This window comes from Poromitra crassiceps (assembly GCF_964638095.1).
Source record: "Poromitra crassiceps genome assembly, chromosome: 4".
Taxonomy (NCBI): Eukaryota; Metazoa; Chordata; class Actinopteri; order Beryciformes; family Melamphaidae; genus Poromitra; species Poromitra crassiceps.
The window spans coordinates 42691490-42711489 of record NC_139626.1 but is presented as its reverse complement, the minus strand read 5'-3'; the positions used below and the strand labels follow the sequence as shown (position 1 = coordinate 42711489).

Genomic DNA, 20000 nt, shown 5'->3' with positions numbered 1-20000 from the left:
GAGAGAGAGAGAAACAGAGTGACAGAGAGAGAGAGAGAGAAACAGAGTGACAGAGAGAGAGAGAAACAGAGTGACAGAGAGAGAGAAAGGGGAAGGCTTAGATATTAAAAAGGATTTCTACTCTGTTTAAATGCCACTGCGGATGAAGACACCCTTTTATCCTGTGTGTGTGTGTGTGTGTGTGTGTGTGTGTGTGTGTCAGTGTGTGTGCGTGTGTGTGTGTGTGTCCGTGCGTGCATGAATGTGTGTGTGCTTGTATATAGCTATATCTTAGCGATGATCAATTTGAGCTTTATACCTGGGAAGTGAGGCCATTTTAGGAAAGTGGGGACATTTTGGCCGTTCTCACACACCTGTTAAAGAGCTGTTTGAAGGTTAAGACCTGGTTTAAAGGGTTAGGTTAGAGTTGGCTTTAGGTGAGGCTAGCATTAGGCATTTAGTTGTGATGGGTAGGGATAGGGGCTAGGGAATGCATGATGTCAATGAATGTCGTCACTGAGACAGCTGTACAGACGTGTGTGTGCGTGCCAGTGTTACCATGAACTTCTAGCTATGTTTCTCCCCTAAATCAATACAATCTCAGTGGTTGAGTTCCCTGTAAAGCATATAGACATATTAAGAATCCTCTCCCCTCCTTCACTTTCCTCTCTGTAGTGAGAAGCGAGAGAGGGGAGAGAGAGGGGGGGTGATGTACTGTAGAGAGGGATAAGTGGCTAGGGACCGTAACTATCACACTGCCTTTGAAATAATGTCCCAGACCCGCTCTCTCTGTGGGGATCTGAAAGCCATCAACCCCCCCCCCCCCCTCCATCACTCCTCCCCCTTTTCAATCCCCCCCCTCCCCCAACACACACACACACACACCTTCCTCTGCAGTTTCACTTTATGGATGTGGCCCATTTCTACAGCAGCGTTCCTATTGTGCTGTATAGATCTCCTTGGTGCTATGCCCCCCTTGAGACCTGTCGTTTTTAATGCGTTACATCTTCACATGGGATCTTAACTCTCTCTCTCTCTCTCTCTCTCTCTCTGTCTCCATTATCTTTCTCCACCCCTGCCTCATTCCTCTCTGTGTTCCCAGGTGGATCCCACTAAGGTAGAGACAGTGCAGGACGTGCTGGCGAGGGCAGCGGCGAAGGGCCTCCTGGGTGGAATCATCCCCGCTGGGGACAGCTCAAAAACCGGTAAAAAGGGAAGAGGCAGGAAGAGCCGCGCGCCCGCCACCGGCAAACCCTGGGCAACTGAGCCTGTGATTGGTGCAGATCCAGGAAGCAAACCCTGGGCAACTGAGCCTGTGAATGGTGAAGATCCAGGAAGCGGCGACGGTGTCCTCCCGGTCACACTGTCCACCCTTGGAGAGTACGAGGCCAGTGGGGAGGAAGAGGAGGGGCCAGAGGGTGATGATGGAGAGGTTGAGGGGACAAAGGGAGGGAAGAGGAGAGGCCTTAAGGGAAGTAAGGCCAAGGCCAAACGGCGCCCTAAGCCAACCCGCAGGACTCCCGTGGTCTCCAAGGTTCATCCTAACCGCCTCAGGAAGAAAGCAGCCAACAGCAAAGTCCACCTAAGGCCTCGAGATCCAGCTCAAAGAAAGCCAAGAGAACAGTTTGCGTCTCCTGTATCAACACGGACACCCTCTCCAAACCCCTCCCCCCATTCCACCCCGGCCACGCCCCACGCCGACACGCTCGCCGACGATCCGCTGACGATGATATCACAAGGAGCCATATCGAGCACTGCTTCCCCCATTGGGACACCGCGGTCGCCGGGCCGCCCCGTTCCCCCTGCTCCCCACACAGTCTCCAAAAGAGGAGCAAAAACATTCAAGGTCGTGGCTAAAGCAGGAAGCCCGCAGAAGGGCGCGGGGAGGGCGGTCAGACGGAAGGAGGCGTTGAAGCTTGCTTCCTCCCCGACCTTCAGCTCTCTGAGCAGCGAGAGCGCTAGTCCTCCTGTCTCCCTCGCCCCGTCCCGGGCCTCGCTCGCCCCGTCCCGGGCCTCTGTCTCCTCCTCCTCGGCCTCTCTGGGGGGATCAGGCTCAGTGATTTAGAGGTGAATTATACGTGGGAGGAGCTAATGGCCTCCAGTAATAATGGCCGGTGATTGATTGAACAACCACCGATATGAACAGGTGTGACCAAGTCAACTTTGCACGAGTCATAAGTCAGAATTTCTATTTGACAAATGGTAAATTGGGTTTAGGTTGGTTTATGCTCGTCTGCGTCTGTGGTTGGGCCCAGGCCCGGCGTTGGGGGGGGGCTGACCGGGTCGGGCCCCCCCATTCCCCAAACTGGCCCCCCCATTAAAAAATAAATAAAACATTTTTTTTGGCTAAAAACGTTTTTCCGTTTTTCTGTTTTAAAGTTTAAAACGGAATCTGGCTGTCATTAGGCATTGATTAACTGAATGCTATTGCTAACTGTTACTTTGAACATCCATTTGCAATGATTCTGGCTGGATATTAACCATTGTAAATTTGTCACAATGAATGCAATTTGTGCACAATGTGTAAATACATTTAATATTAATTGTTTAGGCCTAATTATTTGTAAAGTCACAACACATTAGAGATGTGTGTAGTTCTTCATAGATTTAGCCTCTTCATTTTGCTCTCAAATGCACCAGGTTGACAAATTTTACTTTAAAATGTACAAAATCTTCTTCCGGGGGAGAATCCCCCCGAACCCCCCTTGGGTAGCTTGGCCCCCCAAGCTAGGGGCAGGCCCCCTCTGTAATTTGGGTCTGGAGCCAGGCCTGGCTGGGCCAAAGCACAAAACCCAGGTTATGACCTATGGTTATGACCTAATCCTGCACATAATACTGTATACACACACACACACACACACACACAGAAAGAAAATCCAGGTGATTATTCTATTTGATAATGCTGTTTATTCTCACAATAGGTTACATTGATATGGTGTACAAATCAGTGAGCAGCAAACGGAAGCCAACACGTCCAATCTGTTTGGAATGGAGTGTGTGTTTGTATTTGTTTGATGTGTGTGAGCTTGACAGGAGAGGCTGGGACTCTACTACGGTTACCATCATCCTCCTCTGCATCATCTAGACACTCAGCCCAGCAGCCTCCCAGCCTCTCAGTCGACTGTACAGGGTGAAGATATTAGAGGCTATTCTTTACCTGCCTTCCTCTGCAAAGCGGAGCATGTTGGTAGCACTGTGAGCTAACCAGGGATTGACACATTGAGACCGAGTCAACAGACTTACTTGCCCGACCTAATAAAATCAGTATATACCTTTATAAAATAGAATAAATAAAATAAAAAATATTTCTGTTCAGTACATACAGTCGTTCTTTCAACCGTCCAAGGGCATGCAAGGCTTCTTATGACTTTCCATTTCTTGAGATCAAAAGAATGCATAGATAATTGCTCAGTTAACAGCTGTATCAACTTAATTGCTCAGTTAACATCTGTATCAACTTAATTGATAAATGTGAACATTTCTCATCACTTCTCCATTTTTCCCCGATATTTGCTCTCGCATTTTTCTTATCTACAACAATGTATCAATATTTTACACTTTGGCCATTTGGTGAGTTAAAAAAAAAAAAAAAAGGCGTTTCATCGAAAGAAAATGATAGAAAACTACAGACATTCAAAATGAAAAGATAGCTTATAACATGATTAATGCCAAATGTTACATTACATGGATATTATATACACACAAACTTGTCATCTGATTCACATTTCAACATCCTGTGACAAAAGAAGGCGTTGTGGTTGAATTATCTCATCGGAAGCTCAATTCTCACTCTAGTTCCTACAACCTGTGCGTCTGCTAACTATGGACTTCAAAGAGCAAGACGGGGCTACACACATAAAGACTACAGAGGTTCGTTACGCATGTGTTCTTTGCACTTCTGATGCCCTGTTGCCCTAGCCTGGTGAGACCATCCTGATCACATGACCTCACAGTGGCTCAGCCTGTCAGCCAATCAGGGACTCTGTCGTAGTTGATGACGTAACCGGGCCAATCGGTGACTCTGGCAAACCAGTAATGGCGTCTCCCGAAACAACGAGTGCTAACATTAATGTTAGTAGAGTAGTAGTAAACACAGTCATAAATGCAGTTATTGCAGAAATAGACTCAAGAACAACAACAAAACAAGAGCAAGAGTCTGCATGTTTCTCGGCAGAAAATACATTTTCTTCTTCTTCTGACTGGATTTGGCAAAAGTTTGATTGCCGCTGATTGGCCGAAGGAGTTTGTCAAGGCAAGTTACTCCCGCCCACTGACGTCGCTGTAGGGGGCTAGAAGTCCACACTCACACATGGAGCCAGACAGAACGTGAGGTCATGTTATCAGGATGGTTTTTACGAGGCTACTGCATCTTTGAATTGTTAAAAATCTGCGATGTTAATGAAACATACAGGGAAGGTACAGTAGGGCTTCAGTGGCTAGCAACAGTTACTACCATATCGCCTATACTGATCAAAGCTTGGGAGATCAATCAGGTGTAAGGAGCTAGCAGTGTCGAATTGAGATTCGAATGAGAAAAACACTGAGAACAGACCAAAGCAAGTGATCTAGTGGCACTGATGAAAACGACCATAAGTAGGCAATGAAAAAAACAAAAACAAAACAAAAAGAACACAGGAAGGCGCATTCAAGTGAGCAGAACCCTGGGGACAGAGAGAGATACACTGTTGGCATCCCTGGAAAGTCCCGTTAACGCTGAATCGCTCGCTCTCCTCCTCGCATCCGAAACGTCCATCACTGATTCCAGAGCTCGGCCGCTTACAAAAACGTCACCACGCCAAGGTAGAAAAGCACATTCCTCCGGTCTTCTCTGCAGTTCTTCATCCGGCCAGTCACACTTCCTCATTCCCCCATCCCCTTTTATTGGCGGGGCGGAAGGTCTCCAAGGACTGATACCGCGTTGGGATTGAAAGGAACAGTCAGTCATCATGCGTATCAAAGGAGCAGCAGCATGGCGGTCTCTCTCCTGGGTTTGGGTGGTGCAGCAGCCTAGCACTGGTCGGGGGAAGGAGCAGGGGAGCGGAGGAGGGAGGGAGGGGGGGGCACCTTCTGTCCATCCCTCTCTCCCGCCCTCCGTTATGGCTATCGTCCGTCTGTCGTTTTCCGAAGGACAACGCAAGAGAAGTACACGGGAAGCGCATGAAAGATGTTCTGGGTGAAGGGTCACCGCTCGTTCAGATCGTCCAGGCCAGACTAGACGATCCTTGCCGACTGGACAAGGAAGTAACGACAAATTAAAAAAGAAAAAAAATAAAAGACAGGAAAACAAAGTCAAACTTTTACGTCTCACCCCTTCGGTCTCTGAAAGCAGCAGCAGCAGCAGCAGCAGTGTATCGTCGTCTGAGAACGTTTCACGTTTATATCAAAAAGTTCATGCAGGGTGGATTGAACAGCTCCGGGCGTGTTGTGGTGGACTGGGAAGGTGAAGGTGAGTCTCATCAGTCTGTAGTGGTGTAATGAGTGAAAGTAACACGATGGCTTTCGCAATTCCCTACCTTCTCCGTACACTTTACATTACTGAGGTTAACGAGTCACAAAAGCTGCTATAGACTAACAGGACACCCAATGTGAATGAAGGAGGTGGGGGGGGGGGGGTGGCCAGGTGTGCGAGGTCATGCTGGCAGCACAGGCACGGACACAAAGACACAGAGCATGGAGAGGTCAGAGTTCATGAGTTCAGGCAGCGATGCGTCCGCTCGGTGCTGGAGGGAGAGCGCTTCCTCCTGGGGTTCATCAGTTTGTTCTTTTTTTTTTTTTTGGTCTCTCCTCAATCCTCTGTGCTGAGAGCTGCTTCTTATGTACACTGTCACCTTTGTGATGATCATCACTCAAACTCTGTGAAACACTTTCTCACACTTGATGATGCCGCGCTGGTCGGTCTCGGGCTCGCCGCCTGTAGCCTGCTGCCGTGAGGGAGGGCTTCTTCTTCTTGCTGTGGAGGATCGGGAGTCTCATTCATCTCAGTTCTTTTTGGGGGAGAGACAGACTTGAAGCGCTGCTCCAAGAGCTGAGAGGCCCCCCAATTGCTGGTGATAACCTCCAAACTCTTGAAGAAGTGAAAATTCAAATTGACTCCGGAAAAAGCACAAGAATCCCTGGGGGCTTTATTCTGTTTCCATGGTTACTGGGGTCTGTGGTGGCGAAGTGGTGCATTTCCCACTGACGGGGGGTTTTGGCAGAGTTGCGGCTGGTTACCATGGTGACTGAGTGGGGGGTTGTGGCACGGGGGGGGGGGGGGGATTGTGGTTACTGCGGCAGCTCGGTGACGGGCCTCTTCTGTTTCAGGGTGTCGATGAGGGACAGGACGCCGCGCTTCACGCTGGTCGAGACCCGGCGGGACACCGAGTCGCCGCCCGGCGGCGAGGAGCCGCACGCCTTCTGGGACGGGGGCCGGGCCACCAAGCACTTCTGGTACCGCAGCTGCAGGGAGAGACAGTTTATTTACCATTCTGCAGTAGAAGAAACCACGTTGGAATTGGGGTGCAGGCACTTAAAAATATTTAGAACACGGCTCTCTTGAATACTCGATTCTGATTGGTCAATCAACAAGATTCACCGGTCATTATTTCTCGACAACCGACCGCTGCTCTGCCACACCTGGATTAATCAGTTGATAAGAGCCTTTTGTCAGCAAACACTACTAATTAGGCCAACCAGTTGCAGCTGTGGTGTCTTGTGTGCCAATTACGAATGAAACCGCTTTGTCGTTGAAAACGCTATTAAAAAATCTATTTGAATAATTATTTTTGTCAGATTATTGAATGATTTAGTTGTAGGCCGTGTTCTAAGCGGGATAATGTATAGTGAGCCGGTGATTACTGGAAATAATGACCTTCAGGTGAATGATTAAGCCCTCCGCTGTGCGTCGGGCTCAATCATTCACCTGTCGGTCATTATTTCGCCAGTAATCACCGGCTCACAATACATTATCCCTTACATAACAAATTACCTCGACAACATAGGGCAGATAAAAAAAAAATACCAAAAAAAACCAAATACATGTGTGGATAAGCCCGACAATCACCTAGCTCAAATTTAAAGTGAAGGTTACTAAAGTGCAGCTATCTATCTCTCTATCTATCTATCTATCTATCTATCTATCTATCTATCTATCTATCTATCTATCTATCTATCTATCTATCCATATCTATACAATTGAGTATGTGGGCTCTGTCCACTGTTCCAAGTTCTGTGTTCGGCCACAGCTATGCCGTTTTACGTGCGATCGGGCTGAAACTTTCAGGGGGTGTAAAGAGCACCCGTGCGGGTGACCTGATGGAACCGTATTTTTTAATTAGGTGATTGCCCTAATTACCAATGTCATGGCGCATAGCGCGCGACATGATGCCTAGTCATTTTAAAGTGCATAAATAATATGCATAGATAGCAGTATTGCATAGATAACAGTATAAGACATTGGATACAAATAAAATGCAAAGGAAGAACATGGGCTAGGTTATCTAGTCAAGTGCAAAGATGTCACATTTGGAGTAGGCAGCAGTACGCACTGCACCTGGGAGGAGGGAGGAGGGAGGGGGAGGAGGGAGGAGGAGGAGGAGGGAGGAGGGAGGGGGTGGAGAGCAGGCGAAAAGACAGAAAAGACAAGAGAGAGAGGAAGGAGGGAGGGAGAGAGACACATTGTAAATAATAGGGAGTTACAGCTGCTGAGTACACGACTGTGGTGTGTGTGTGTGTGTGTGTGTGTGTGCGTGCGTGTGTGCGCGTGCGTGTGCACCTGCCAAGGAAAAGCTGGGTTGGTGCAGGCTGGTAGCTGTGATCAATAGCAATGATTGATGGTCTCTTGTCACCATGAATCAGTTTTAATGTGTGTGTGTGTGTGTGTGTGTGTGTGTCCATATATCCAAAGTTCTGAGGGGGCGGATCAATAGTACAGTCAGAAGTCTCCTAATCCTGTGACTCACACAAAGTGCGGGGCAGAGGACGATGTCCACTAATGGTCTGCATTATAGCGGTAGTGGTCATGGTGGTGAGGGTATTATAGCTTCAATACAATGGTTACATGGTGGTGAGGGTATTATAGCTTCAATACAATGCTTAGCAAACTTTTCTACCAAGCAGTGAACAATGCAGAATGCAATGTAAAAACGCGGAACTGTGAAGAGTGACGTCCAAAATCGATACGGTGACTTGCGAGGACGTCTCTGTTAATGAGCCAGTGCTGTTGAACATGACAGCTTAGTGTTCACTTTAGGAGCCAGTGCTGTTGAACATGACAGCTTAGTGTTAGTGTTCACTTTAGGAGGCTGCGGTTGATTTGAATGGAGGTTTTAAAAGAACAGGGCGTTGATGGAGCGTCTCATCTCATCTGAACACCTGAATAGAGCGTTAACGAGCCGAGTTAACGAGCCACGTGCCAGGACTGAACAAAACAAAACGCACACTAACCCACTGGCAAGGACATGCACCCTCAGGATGGAACTATGGCCTCTAATTGTCTATCTGTGTCTGAACTTTAACACATTCACTGCCAGCCGTTTTTCAATACTGTAGTTAGCTTCTGCCAAGGTTTTTTTTTTAGGATTCTGGCTCATCTTTCAAGAGCCGAGGATTCGTTTCTGTTAGGATTTTGTGAACACACAATATCTCAAAAGAACTAATAGAATGTGTGCTTTCTCTGTCTAAAAGAGTTACCGGTAGTTTGTAGAGTTAGTAGTTATGTAAGCATTAGCAGTTGAATACAGCATGGTTTCAGCGTCTGAAAATTTATTCTGAGATAAATGGCTTTTTGTGAAATTCGATAGAACAGTCACTTTAACCATTCATTTTTGGCATCAGTAAGACGTCAGACATCTAAACAATAGTTTTGAACAGTAATTTCCTCCATAACAGCAGGAAACACCCCTCTCCTTCAAACTCCTCCCTCCGTGTGTGTTCTTCTTGGCTGCAGCGGGCGTGTCACAAGCTCGTTTCTGTTGCTGCTGTAACCTCGCGTCACCAGGCTCACTGCTTTGCTGCTGCTGTGCCTGTCTGCTGGCGGCCGCTGTGCAAGTCTGGATATGGGCTCGCTCGTTTCTTGGAGTTTCGGTTGAGAGCTTTGATGAAGCTTTTGCGATTCTGGTCTTATTTATGCTGTGTGTTTCAAAGTGTGTTCCACCCATAATCTATTATGCAAATTTGCAATCCCGCACCGCCAGCAATCAGCGCGAAAACGAAAGCGTTTTCGCCAATCCATTTTCATGAGAATGGCTTCCTCACACTGCTTTTTGCTTGCCTTCCTCTAGTCTGGAGAGGACTGTCGCCACTTAGTGGGTCGGTGGAATGGGTTGTACACGTTCGGTGGCTTCAATATATATATAAGAGATGTAAAAGGGTTAGATGCACATCCCACGGTCAAAAAAAAAAAGAAAACGTCATTTTTGACGTAAAAACACGTCATTGGCAGTCAACCGTTGGATTTTGTTTGACGTAAAAACACGTCATTGGCAGTGAACGTGTTAAGTGGATGGCCTTGGTTTAAATACGATAGCAATTTGCAAGTGTTTTACAGTCTGTCCCACACAGTCTGTCCCACACAGTCTGTCCCACACAGTCTATCCCATACAGTCTATCCCACACAGTCTGTCCCACACAGTCTATCTCACAGGTCCAATTAAGGAGTCAAGAGCCCTTGCTTTCGTCACGGCGCTGTTCAGTGACACGTTATAGTCATTTTAAATCAAGGGCGGCCGGTTAACATAAGGCTATCAAGTGACTTGATTCTTTGTTGTGGTGTGAATACCAGGACTCGGATTTGTTCTTACAATTATCAGAAATATAGACTTTATTTCCTATAAAAATACATTTCTATAAAATCAGGGTGGAACAATAGATAGCACAGGCTTCAGCGTGCCCCGTCAGTCTGAATGTCTCTGGCTGAATCTGATGTGTCCACACAGGTGAGCTGAATTAGTAGGAATCAGTGATAGTTGGGTCGTCCATGAGGATTCTGTGACCGTGGAGTTAAACTAAATTAAGCTGCAACAATAGTCAAGTATCTTTCTGTCAAGTATGTGTGTGTGCTTTTGCTTAGGCCTTAAAGCCCCATTCAGCAACTTTTCCAAGTTTTGCTATTTGGTATCGATATCGCCGTTCAAAGTCAACAAAACACAGCGCCAGAAAGCTCTATGTACATGCTGTGACATCGGGTACTCGCCACGTGATGAAATAATAATCCATAGTTACGTGAAACGTCATCTTCGTAGCAAATCCGCACAGAGTTACTTCCTTGTTTTCATGAACACAACGCTTCCACTGTACAGCACATGCGCGCATCTTGCCTCCGGGACGCAGGCAGGAAACTGCTTAGTCCCAGGAGAGGCCTTTGGAGGGCGGTGTGTGACCAATAGAGGTGACATTCTCCCTGTTACAAGTCACTCTACCATCTCCAATGACTAAAAGCGGTTATATTAAGGTGAAAAAGTTACTGATTGGGGCTTTAAGTCCTAAATGTTTTTCTTCAGTCTGCTTGAAGAAGAAAAAATTTCAAGAAGAAAAAAAAATTCAAGAAGAGACTTTTTGGAAAAAGAGAATGGCTGAAACTACCCTGCTGTATTACTTAGATATATCTGGAGCTTTCAAATTACACCAATTTAAAGACTAGTCCAAACCTGATGAGTTTCTCTAAATGCCAGCCTAATCAATATTCATGGATAATTCACAGCATTGCCGGCTGTAAGTCACACTCCTCGCTGCATCAGATAAATGTCATTCCATAAATCCTTGAGCTAACCTATAGACGTTTTTCACGGAACTGTGTTGCTCGGGAACAGTTTGGAACTTGTCAGTGATTGTACAGTGGAAAACGCTGCAACACGAAGTGAGCTGGTGGAAATGTATCATGTTTATGTTGCCAAATTAAAAAGCGTCTAGAGTTTGGAGCTCAGAGACTAGTTGAGTGGCACCGTTGGGACCGCTGTGTTGTTGTTGTGACTCACCATGCATGCCGCCTGCACGGCCTCGGACACGCCCCCCGCGTTGGGCTCGCACCAGAACACGTGACAGTCGTAGCGCTGCCCGCCGGCGTCCATGATGAAGGCGAAGGAGTGCACGTCGCGCCCCACGCCCATGAAGGACAGGAAGCGCACGCGACACTCCACCAGCACCTCCGCCCCCTCCTGGTGAGAAACATGACCGCGTGTCACATCGGCCAGAAACACTTTGACGCACATCACGCTACAGGCACGTAAGATTTTAATTTAGCTTTAACTTAGGTGCCTATGAAAAACACAGTATCAAGTGAACGTTGACTGATCAAACATGCCCTTTTTCAGCTTCAGCCTGTTTTATATTCATATGTACAGTAGTTACACACGGTTGAAGTGCCTTGCTCAAGGGAACAGTGGTAGTTGTTGTCTTTGCTGGTATAGGGATTTAAACCAACTACTCACATTCAAAAGGCTGCTTCTCTAACCTAGGCTATGAACCAAAACTGTCACTACCACTGTCTTCGGTCTTGTTGTTTAGACAGAGTTCTGGTTCTGGAGATTAGATTGTACTGGACTGGCTCTCCACTTTCCGTCTTGTGTTGAAGCAGTTAGTGGAAGCGTGCGGGGAATAGAGAGCCAAAGTGAACGTCACTTCCTGCTTTTCTCCCTGTACCAGCGTGTGAAAAATATGAATGGTGGTGAATGGAGAGATATGTTACTTTTTTTTTACCCCATTTGATTAGAGAGGCAAAGTGATCGCCTACTTCCTGCTTCAGCACTGTACCAGAGATTTTCATCCGCCATTTATTTTCCCATAGACATTTCGTAAAATGCTTATAAAAATAGTTTTACTCGTTCAAACGAAACGGTTCCGATATATTTAGAAACAGGAGAGATCACATAACATTTCACTCGGACCAAAACGGGGGGGAAAATGGATTTAAAGAAGATATTTTTTCAATGTAGTTTTATAAGTTTTGGTCCTAGTGAAATGTTCTATGGTCTCTCCCGATTCTAAATATATCTGAACCGTTTGGTTTGACCAAGTAAAAATATTCTTCTAAGCATTTTACGAGATAAATGTCTATGGGAAAATGGCGGATAAAAATGTCTGGTACAGTGCTGAAGCAGGAAGTAGGCGGTCACTTTGCCTCTCTATTGTACCACGGGGTAGTACACATGTTAAATTTTGTCATTTTAAAAGATAACTATGCATGTCAAGAAAGTCGCAGTTCGTCCTGAAACTGAAACGTAAGCTTTAGTTTTGTGAATCAACTACATCTCCTGTCACACATTATACGTCACACCATCAACAACAATGGACTGGCGGGAGAGACGTCACTTGTGCGTAGTCTTTGTGATTTATAACTTATAGTGCCACAGTTTTACCACAAACTGCGCCTTCCTCGACTTGCAGAGTTATCTTTTACAATGACAAACATGACGTGTGTTACTCCCGTGGCACAATTCAAACGGGATCAAAAAGGTAGCGTATCGCTCCGTTCACCACCATTAATATTTTTTCACTTGTTGGTACAGGGAGAAAAACAGGAAGTAACGTTCACTTTGGCTCTCTATAGACCTTATTCGCTAACCCTGGACGGCACCATATTGTTGACATACCGTCCTGCGCGCACACAGCGCTGCAGCTGACAACTACTAACAGCCTTATTGTCGTTTCTGTTCCATTACAAAATAGCGATGCTAATGACACCAATAAAAACCCCACAGTTGTTATTTGTATGCTGCCGACGGCAGCCGTTAATACCTGTAATAAATAAACAAAAGAACGAGGTGAACAGACTTTGCTGTGAGGAGCTGTCAGAAAGTTTCACCTGTCTCAACTAACTATCTACACACCTCTCCTGTGTTGCTGACGTATCCCCAGTCTCGCTCCCTTCACGTCTGTGGACGGTAGAGATAGAAACAAACCCCGGGGACTTTATTGCTGTCATTACTACAGTACAGCCATGCCTAACGCAGGTCACCATCCGGAACACAATTGGAACGATACAGGTAACGCTAACAGCGGCTAGCTTCCTATAAACGCTGCTCCACATAGGCTGTCACTTGAGAGCTGCTGCGTTATGTCGACAATATGGCGGCGGCAGGCGTGCCAGTACGCGAGTGACGTCAATCGAATAAGGTCTATATGGACGGGTGTTACTGACCTTGTCCTTGCTGATGGTGACAGTGGCGTCGGCCACGTTGAGTTTGACTGGAGTCCAGTCCTCTCTGCTGGCGGAACCGACCAGACTCTCTATCGCCCCGTTCAGGATGTCCATGCCTGGAGGGGAGGGGGTGAAAACAAACGTATACCTGAGCATGTTCCCCATGATTTGGTGTGCGTGTGTGTGTGTGTGTGTGTGTGAGAGAGAGAGAGAGAGAGAGAGAGAGAGTGGGAGACACATGTTAAACCTACCTATAGGTCTGGCCACAGGCATCATCCCAAGGTAAAGCACCTGGAACTTTTGTACCAACTCTGTCTTTGGTGTGGGGAACTCTGCTGGGGAGAAGAGACACACACACACACACACACACACACACACACACGCACACACACGCACACACACACACACACACACACACACACACACACAGACACACACACACACACACACACACAGACATTGATGAGGTGCTCATATGAGCGCACATATGCTATGCAGTTGCACATCTACTCTGTGAGGTAAACGTGTGAGTGCACAGAGAGCGAGCGAGGTGCATCTGGAGCCTGTACCTTGCAGAGGGAGGTCCAGTCCTGCCTGCATCCTGTCCTGGAGAGAGCCTCCAGCCATGGCTTTGGCATTCTTTCGCTCTGTCATTATCTGGAGCAGGAGGCAGAGAGAGAGAGAGAGACGGTACAGTCTATGAGAAAATGGCGTGTAAAGAGAGGAAAGAAAAGGGCCTCCACAGGGTGAGGAGACGGAGGGGAAAATGGGTGAAAGTGAGAGAAAGATACTGTAGATAGCCCGGAGCAGCTTCACCCCCTGATGCTGCTGATACTGTCACGCTATCTCGCCGTCTCACCTGGGGAGCACGTTAACCAGGTCACAGCCGTCTTTCCAAAGCAGGCTAAAAGCTTCTCCTGCAGTGCCACTACAAGAGGCACAGAAATATGCACGCAGGCACACACACACGCACACGCGCGCGCGCACGCATGCGCACACACACACACACGCACGCACACACACACACACACACACACACACACACACACACACACACACACACACACACACACACACACATTCTCTCTCTCTCATAAACTCACACACACACACACACTCTCATAAACTCACACACACACACTCTCATAAACTCACACACAATCCGTAAATTATACATGTCATCAACCAAAGAGATTGTCAGAGCAAATCTCCATCATTGCCCACTCCTGTGACCGGTGCTCCCTCGTCCTGCCTTCTGTCTCCTTGTGCTCCCTCTCTAAGTCACTGTGCATTACACGGACACGGCTGGCTGTGGGATGCAGGAGTGTCAGTATTACCGTGAGAGAATGTGGAGAAGGGAAAATGGCTCCCGAGGGAACAAAAAAACTAGAAATGTACAGTCTCTAATGCAACAGAGCAGTATCCGCAGCTTTCACAAACCCAAACTAAACTTAATTGGATTTAAGAGCAATTTCAACGCTAAAAATAAAGAACCGAGGGCAGCAAAGCCATTGTATTTCCCATTGAACAGCATTAATGACGATTCATGAACTCTTTTTATTTATTTATTATTATTTATACAATGGTCTGGGTGAATTCTCGATTCTGATTGGCTGCAGAGTGTCCATTAAAAAGTGATAATGTACAGTTGGTAAAGTCGTTCAGCCAAATGGTCTGTTCACCATTCATATCAATGCGCCATAGTTTCAACAGAGTTATCAAGAGAGCAGTTTGAGCTCCATACCCCCGTTAAGGGTTAATATGGCACTTTTGTAAGTTGAGAAAAAAAATGAGTCGGTCAAAGTAAGTATTTAAATCACCCCTGTTTGCTCAGTTTATCAAAAATAACTCTTATTTACAATTTTGATTTTCGTTTCGGAGATTTCCCTCCCCTGACAGAAGCCGGCTCTGAGCCATTAAGTGACGCGCGTGCCTCTGCAAGCTGAGCGGGGGCGAGCTGCGCCCTGCGCGGGCGATGAAATGGAGGCAGAATCCCGACTGTAACAAAACTGCCCTCTGAACACGTGTGAGCATCATGTCCCATGTTGCGGTCTGAGCGAGGGGACTATTTTCTCTGCGGTTCTTAAATCATCTCCAAGGTTATAAAAACTAAATTTTGATTGCAAAACACATGAAAATATAAATGAATGGTCTTGTTTTGTTGGCAAGTGACCATGGTATAAGCGGGTTAATGCACTTCGAGGTGTCCATTATCACTTTTTAAGGGACTTCGCGGAAGCAGCCGGTCCTCGGCTGGCACCTCGGACCGGTTCACGCTTCTCGCGTCGTCCCTTAAAAAGTGATAATGGACACCTCGTCGTGCATTAACCCTTACATATTATATTTATTGGGGTTTTGCATTTTACAAATCACAGATTTGTAAAATGAGAAAACTCTTGAATGGGTAGTGTGAGGAGAAACGACAACAGGAAAGAAAGTCCACGAAGTCCAAGTTTGTTGCGTAAATAAAGCTGACACAATGAAGGGGGCGGGGGGATGCATGCCGTACTACTACAACTGTTCTGTATTCATCTCAGACTGGGCCTTCAGTGCAAAGTGCATGGGAATCTGTCAATGTATGGTGGAAAAAAACAACACCTCTAATAACTGTATTTAAAGGGTTATTCTGGCCTTTTCAGGATCTGCGGATACAACCATAGGCTGTGGAGTAGCAAACATGCCCTGATGGCCATACAATACATACACACTAGGCAACAACACATTTAAATATGTAGACTGGATATACAGTGTATCCAGTTAACCTTCTGCTGCCTGCCCTGAGCAGGACTGTATCTGATACACTCCTGCTCAGGACAGGCAGCAGATCTGCAGATTGCCCGCATTTTCACCTCTGTGAGGGTTAGCTTGAATAAATGTTGAGGACCTCTACCATGCCATGTGGCAGGAGGTTCCAGAGTATCAGAGCGAAACACCACAAAACCTTCTCCCACGGGCTACCAGGCTGCTAAAATAGCCCATCCATCTCAACCTATTTGGCACCGGATACTTTCTTAACTCTTTTACACCGGTTTTATAACTTCCTATATGTTTTCAACTACTTTTTAACTTGCACTCAACACATCTTAGTAATATGCAGGCTCGTGACTGTGTTGCATAAATGTTAGTGTTTCTTGTATATTATGTTATTTATTGTTTTTTTGCACCTTGATCCTTTGGAGAAATGCTTTCTCATTCTGCCTTGAGATGCACAGAGATGTATGATGGTGAAGTGACACTAGACTAAACTTTGAACTTGGTCTTCTGAATAAATGTGTTCTTTTGGCTTTAAGCCCATGGCACACAATCAAACATTCTCCAACAAACACAGACAAACACAGATGTTTGTTTTAGCGTGCCATGGGTGTCTACCCTTATTTGGAGATGTCTGGTCAGATTCGACACGTTCAATCCGTGTCTGTCCACGTTTACCAATGGCAGTCGTTTGTTGGCAGTTGTTGGAGAATGTTTGATTGGTGTGCCATGGGCTTTAGAAGCAGTTGCACCTTATCTTATTCTTGTGTCTCGTAGGCGTTTCAGTATTGCAGGTGACCTCGAGCTTCTTACCCGGGAGCAGATCTCATGCAGGCTGGTGGCGATGGCTTTGGCGGGCGTGTCACAGCGGAACACATGACATTTCAGGATCCGTGTGTTTTTATCCCGTGCCACGTACGCAAAGTCCCTGAGGGCGAGAAAAGAACAGAGGGTTAACCAATAAAGACAGGAGGGAGGAGAGGAGAGGAGAGGAGAGGAAGGATGGAGGAAGGGTTTGTTGGACTAGTGGGGACAAGAACGATATGGCAAAGTAGGAGTGTTTATGCCCGGCTGGTGAAGTATCCTGATCACCTGAACTCACATTGTTTCCTTCTGCCGATCAGTCTGGCGGTCTGGCCCGCCCCCAACGATTTTCTAGAAATTACAAAGTGCATGGGCCAATCAGGGACCTGCCTCGTAGTTGACAACGTAACCGACCAATCACTGGCAAAACAGTATGGCGGCTCCCGAAGCGACGGGCGCTAACGTTAACGTTAGTAAACACAGCCATGAGTGCAGTTGTTGCAGAAATAGACTCAATAACAACAATTAACAAGAACACCAGGGGAGTTTTTTCCACCGTTCTTCCGAGTGGATCTGCACTGGATTTGGCGACGCTGATTGGCTGAAGGAGTTGTCTGTCAAGGCAAGTACTCCCGCCCCCCCGTGAAATCGATGTGGACGGATTGGAGTCCAGACTGATACATAGAGCGAAGCAGAATGTGAGTTCATGTTATCAAGATGGTTTTTACCAGGCTATATTTATGCGTGTGTGTGTGTGCGCGTGTGTGTACATGTGTGTGTGTACATGTGTGTCCAGACTGACAGCGCTGAGAAACCGATCAGAGAGGAGCACAGGACATGCACACACGCACACGCACACACAGACACACACAGACACACACACACACACACACACGCAGGTGGATGGACCCCGGGGATGGATAGAGCAGTGTGATGCATGGAGTGAGCAGCTTGGGCCCACTGGAGCTGAAAACTATTTAATACAGCCGAAAACAACCTGAAAACTTTGTCTCTCTTCTGATCTTCCCCCCATTTTCTCCCCAATTGCACTCGGCCAATTTCCCCCTGCCGCCCCTGGTCGCTGCTCCACCGCCTCTGCCGATCTGGGGAGAGCCATAGACTAGCACCGTGCTTCCTCCGGCACATGTGCAGTTACCAGCCGCTTTCTTTTCACCTGACAGTCGGGAGCTTAGCCGGCAGGACATACTGTATCACGTGGGAGGATCACGCTAATCCCACCGGTTCCCTTCCGCCCTGGCCTGAACAGGCGCCCCGCCCGAGCAGAGGAGGCGCTAGTGTAGCGACCAGGACACACACCCTTAATCCGGCTTCCCACCCGCAGACACAGCCAATCGTGCCTGTATGGACGCCCGACCAAGCCGGAGCTAACACGAGGATACGAAGCTGCGACCCTCGTGTTGGTAGGCAGATGTACCCCTACACTACCCGGATGCCCAAGAACCTGAGAACTATTTAATCCAGCCTAAAAGAAGACGGAAGGGAAAAAGGAGGGCTAGAAGAATGAAGATGTGGGAGTGCTTTGGAGGAGAAACATAGCTGCACCACATTAACCGATACATGATAGGCCTGGGCAATATATCGTTATTATATCGATATCGTGATGTGATACTAGATATCATCTTAAATTCTGATGATTCTTTTGAAAAATCTCATTATGTGAATTATTTGTCTCATCCCTACTGTACAATATTGCCACAACAACGATGCATTTGGTCAAAAATATTGTGATACTTGATTTTGTCCATATCTCCCAGCCTGACCGATACAGCACACAGACATATAGATTTAAACTTGTATAAAAGCATGCAGAACCAATGGAAATAACTTGCCCCCGAGCTGTGTGCCTGTTTCATGCAATGCAATAGGAACCAGGGGCCTCAAGGTTAACAAGATTTCTCAGCCGACCCCCTGGGAGAAACTCTCCACACAAGATACTGGTGTGTGTGTGCGTGTGCGTGTGTGTGTGTGTGTGTGCGCGTGTGTGCGTGTGTGTGTGTGTGTGTGCGTGGGTGCGCGTGCGTGTGTGTGTGCGCGCGTGTGTGTGTGTGTGTGTGTGTGTGCGTGTGTGTGTGTGTGTGTGCATGCATGCATGTTAAAACTGCTGGAAGACAGGATAGCAGAGGTCACCTTCATTTCCTACATCTGTGTGTGTGTGTGTGTGTGTGTGTCTGTGTGTGTGTGTGTGTGTGTGTGTCTGTGTGTGTGTGTGTGTGTGTGTGTGTCTGTGTGTGTGTGTGTGTGTGTGTGTGTGTGTGTGTGTGTGTGTGTGTGTGTGTGTGTGTGTGTGTGTGTCTGTGTGTGTGTGTGTGTGTGTGTGTGTCTGTGTGTGTGTGTGTGTGTGTGTGTGTGTGTGTGTGTATGTGTGTGTGTGTGTGTGTGTGTGTGTGTGTGTGTGTGCCTGTGCACATACATTGTACACAATCAGAAATCCCTTTGAAGATGGGGGGGAGGAAATGAAAAGAATAAGGAGCAGCAGAGATGATGGAGAGATGGAGTGGAGGAGTGTGAGCAGCTGTTTACCTCTCTCTGTGTCCGGGGAAGCCGGGGAAGGAGAGGAGGAAGGTTAGTAAAAGACAAGAGAACAGAACCATCTGCACTAAGAGGCAAGCCAGTACTGCTACAGTATATTAGTGAGGACATGTATTGACATAATGCATTCCCGAGCCCCTAACCCTAATCTGAAACATCACAACTTCTTACCTTACCTTAAGCCTAACCTAAAGCCAATTCTAACCTAACCCTTAAAACCAAGTCTTAACCTTCAAACAGCCCTTTGAAGTTGTGTGAGGAAGTCAGGACCGGCCAAAATGTCCTCACTTCCCAGGTAGAAAACTCAGATTGGTCCTCACTAAGATAGCTGTACTGTACAAGCACGCGCGCAGACAACATGTACGTACGGCGTACGCGCGCACACACACGCACACTCACACACACACGCACACACACCACACACGCACACACACTCACACACACGCACACACACAGGGTTAACCTTGAGTTACATATTCATTCCCTTTCCCCTCTCCTTTGCTCCGTTGCAACTATTTCCCTTGAGCCTCAATTGCTCTGTGTGTGTGTGTGTGTGTGTGTCTGTGTGTGTGTGTGTGTGTGTGTGTGTCTGTGTGTGTGTGTGTGTGTGTGTGTGTGTGTGTGTGTGTGTGTGTGCGCGTGCCGTGTGTGTGTATGTATGTGTGATGTGGGTGTGTGTGTATGTGTGGGTGTGTGCGTGCTGTGTGTGTGTATGAATGTGTGATGTGTGTGTGTGGGTGGGTGCGTGCCGTGTGTCTGTATGAATGTGTGCGTGCGTGCATGCGCACACAGTTTAAAGCAG

At 47.2% G+C, this 20000-nt stretch overlaps 2 protein-coding genes across 2 annotated transcripts in view; one reads left to right on the top strand and one right to left on the bottom strand.

The window, feature by feature from the left end:
* The window catches only part of LOC310775797 (putative methyltransferase NSUN7), a gene marked incomplete at both ends in the record, with an annotated part of 28566 nt that extends 26522 nt beyond the window's left edge, over positions 1-2044 (top strand). The window contains 1 exon segment of the mRNA XM_083635930.1: positions 1082-2044. Within this exon segment, the coding sequence (XP_083492056.1) occupies positions 1082-2044 (963 nt within the window).
* A 734-nt stretch (positions 2045-2778) lies between these two features.
* The window catches only part of apbb2b (amyloid beta (A4) precursor protein-binding, family B, member 2b), a 90424-nt gene continuing 73202 nt past the window's right edge, over positions 2779-20000 (bottom strand). Inside the window, exons 12-17 of the mRNA XM_083635929.1 lie at positions 16658-16772; positions 13663-13750; positions 13345-13425; positions 13094-13209; positions 10932-11111; positions 2779-6417 (exon numbers count right to left, since the gene is read on the bottom strand). Coding sequence (XP_083492055.1) covers positions 6244-6417; positions 10932-11111; positions 13094-13209; positions 13345-13425; positions 13663-13750; positions 16658-16772 — 754 coding nt within the window. The 3' untranslated portion in view covers positions 2779-6243. The remainder of the gene's footprint in view (positions 6418-10931; positions 11112-13093; positions 13210-13344; positions 13426-13662; positions 13751-16657; positions 16773-20000) is intronic.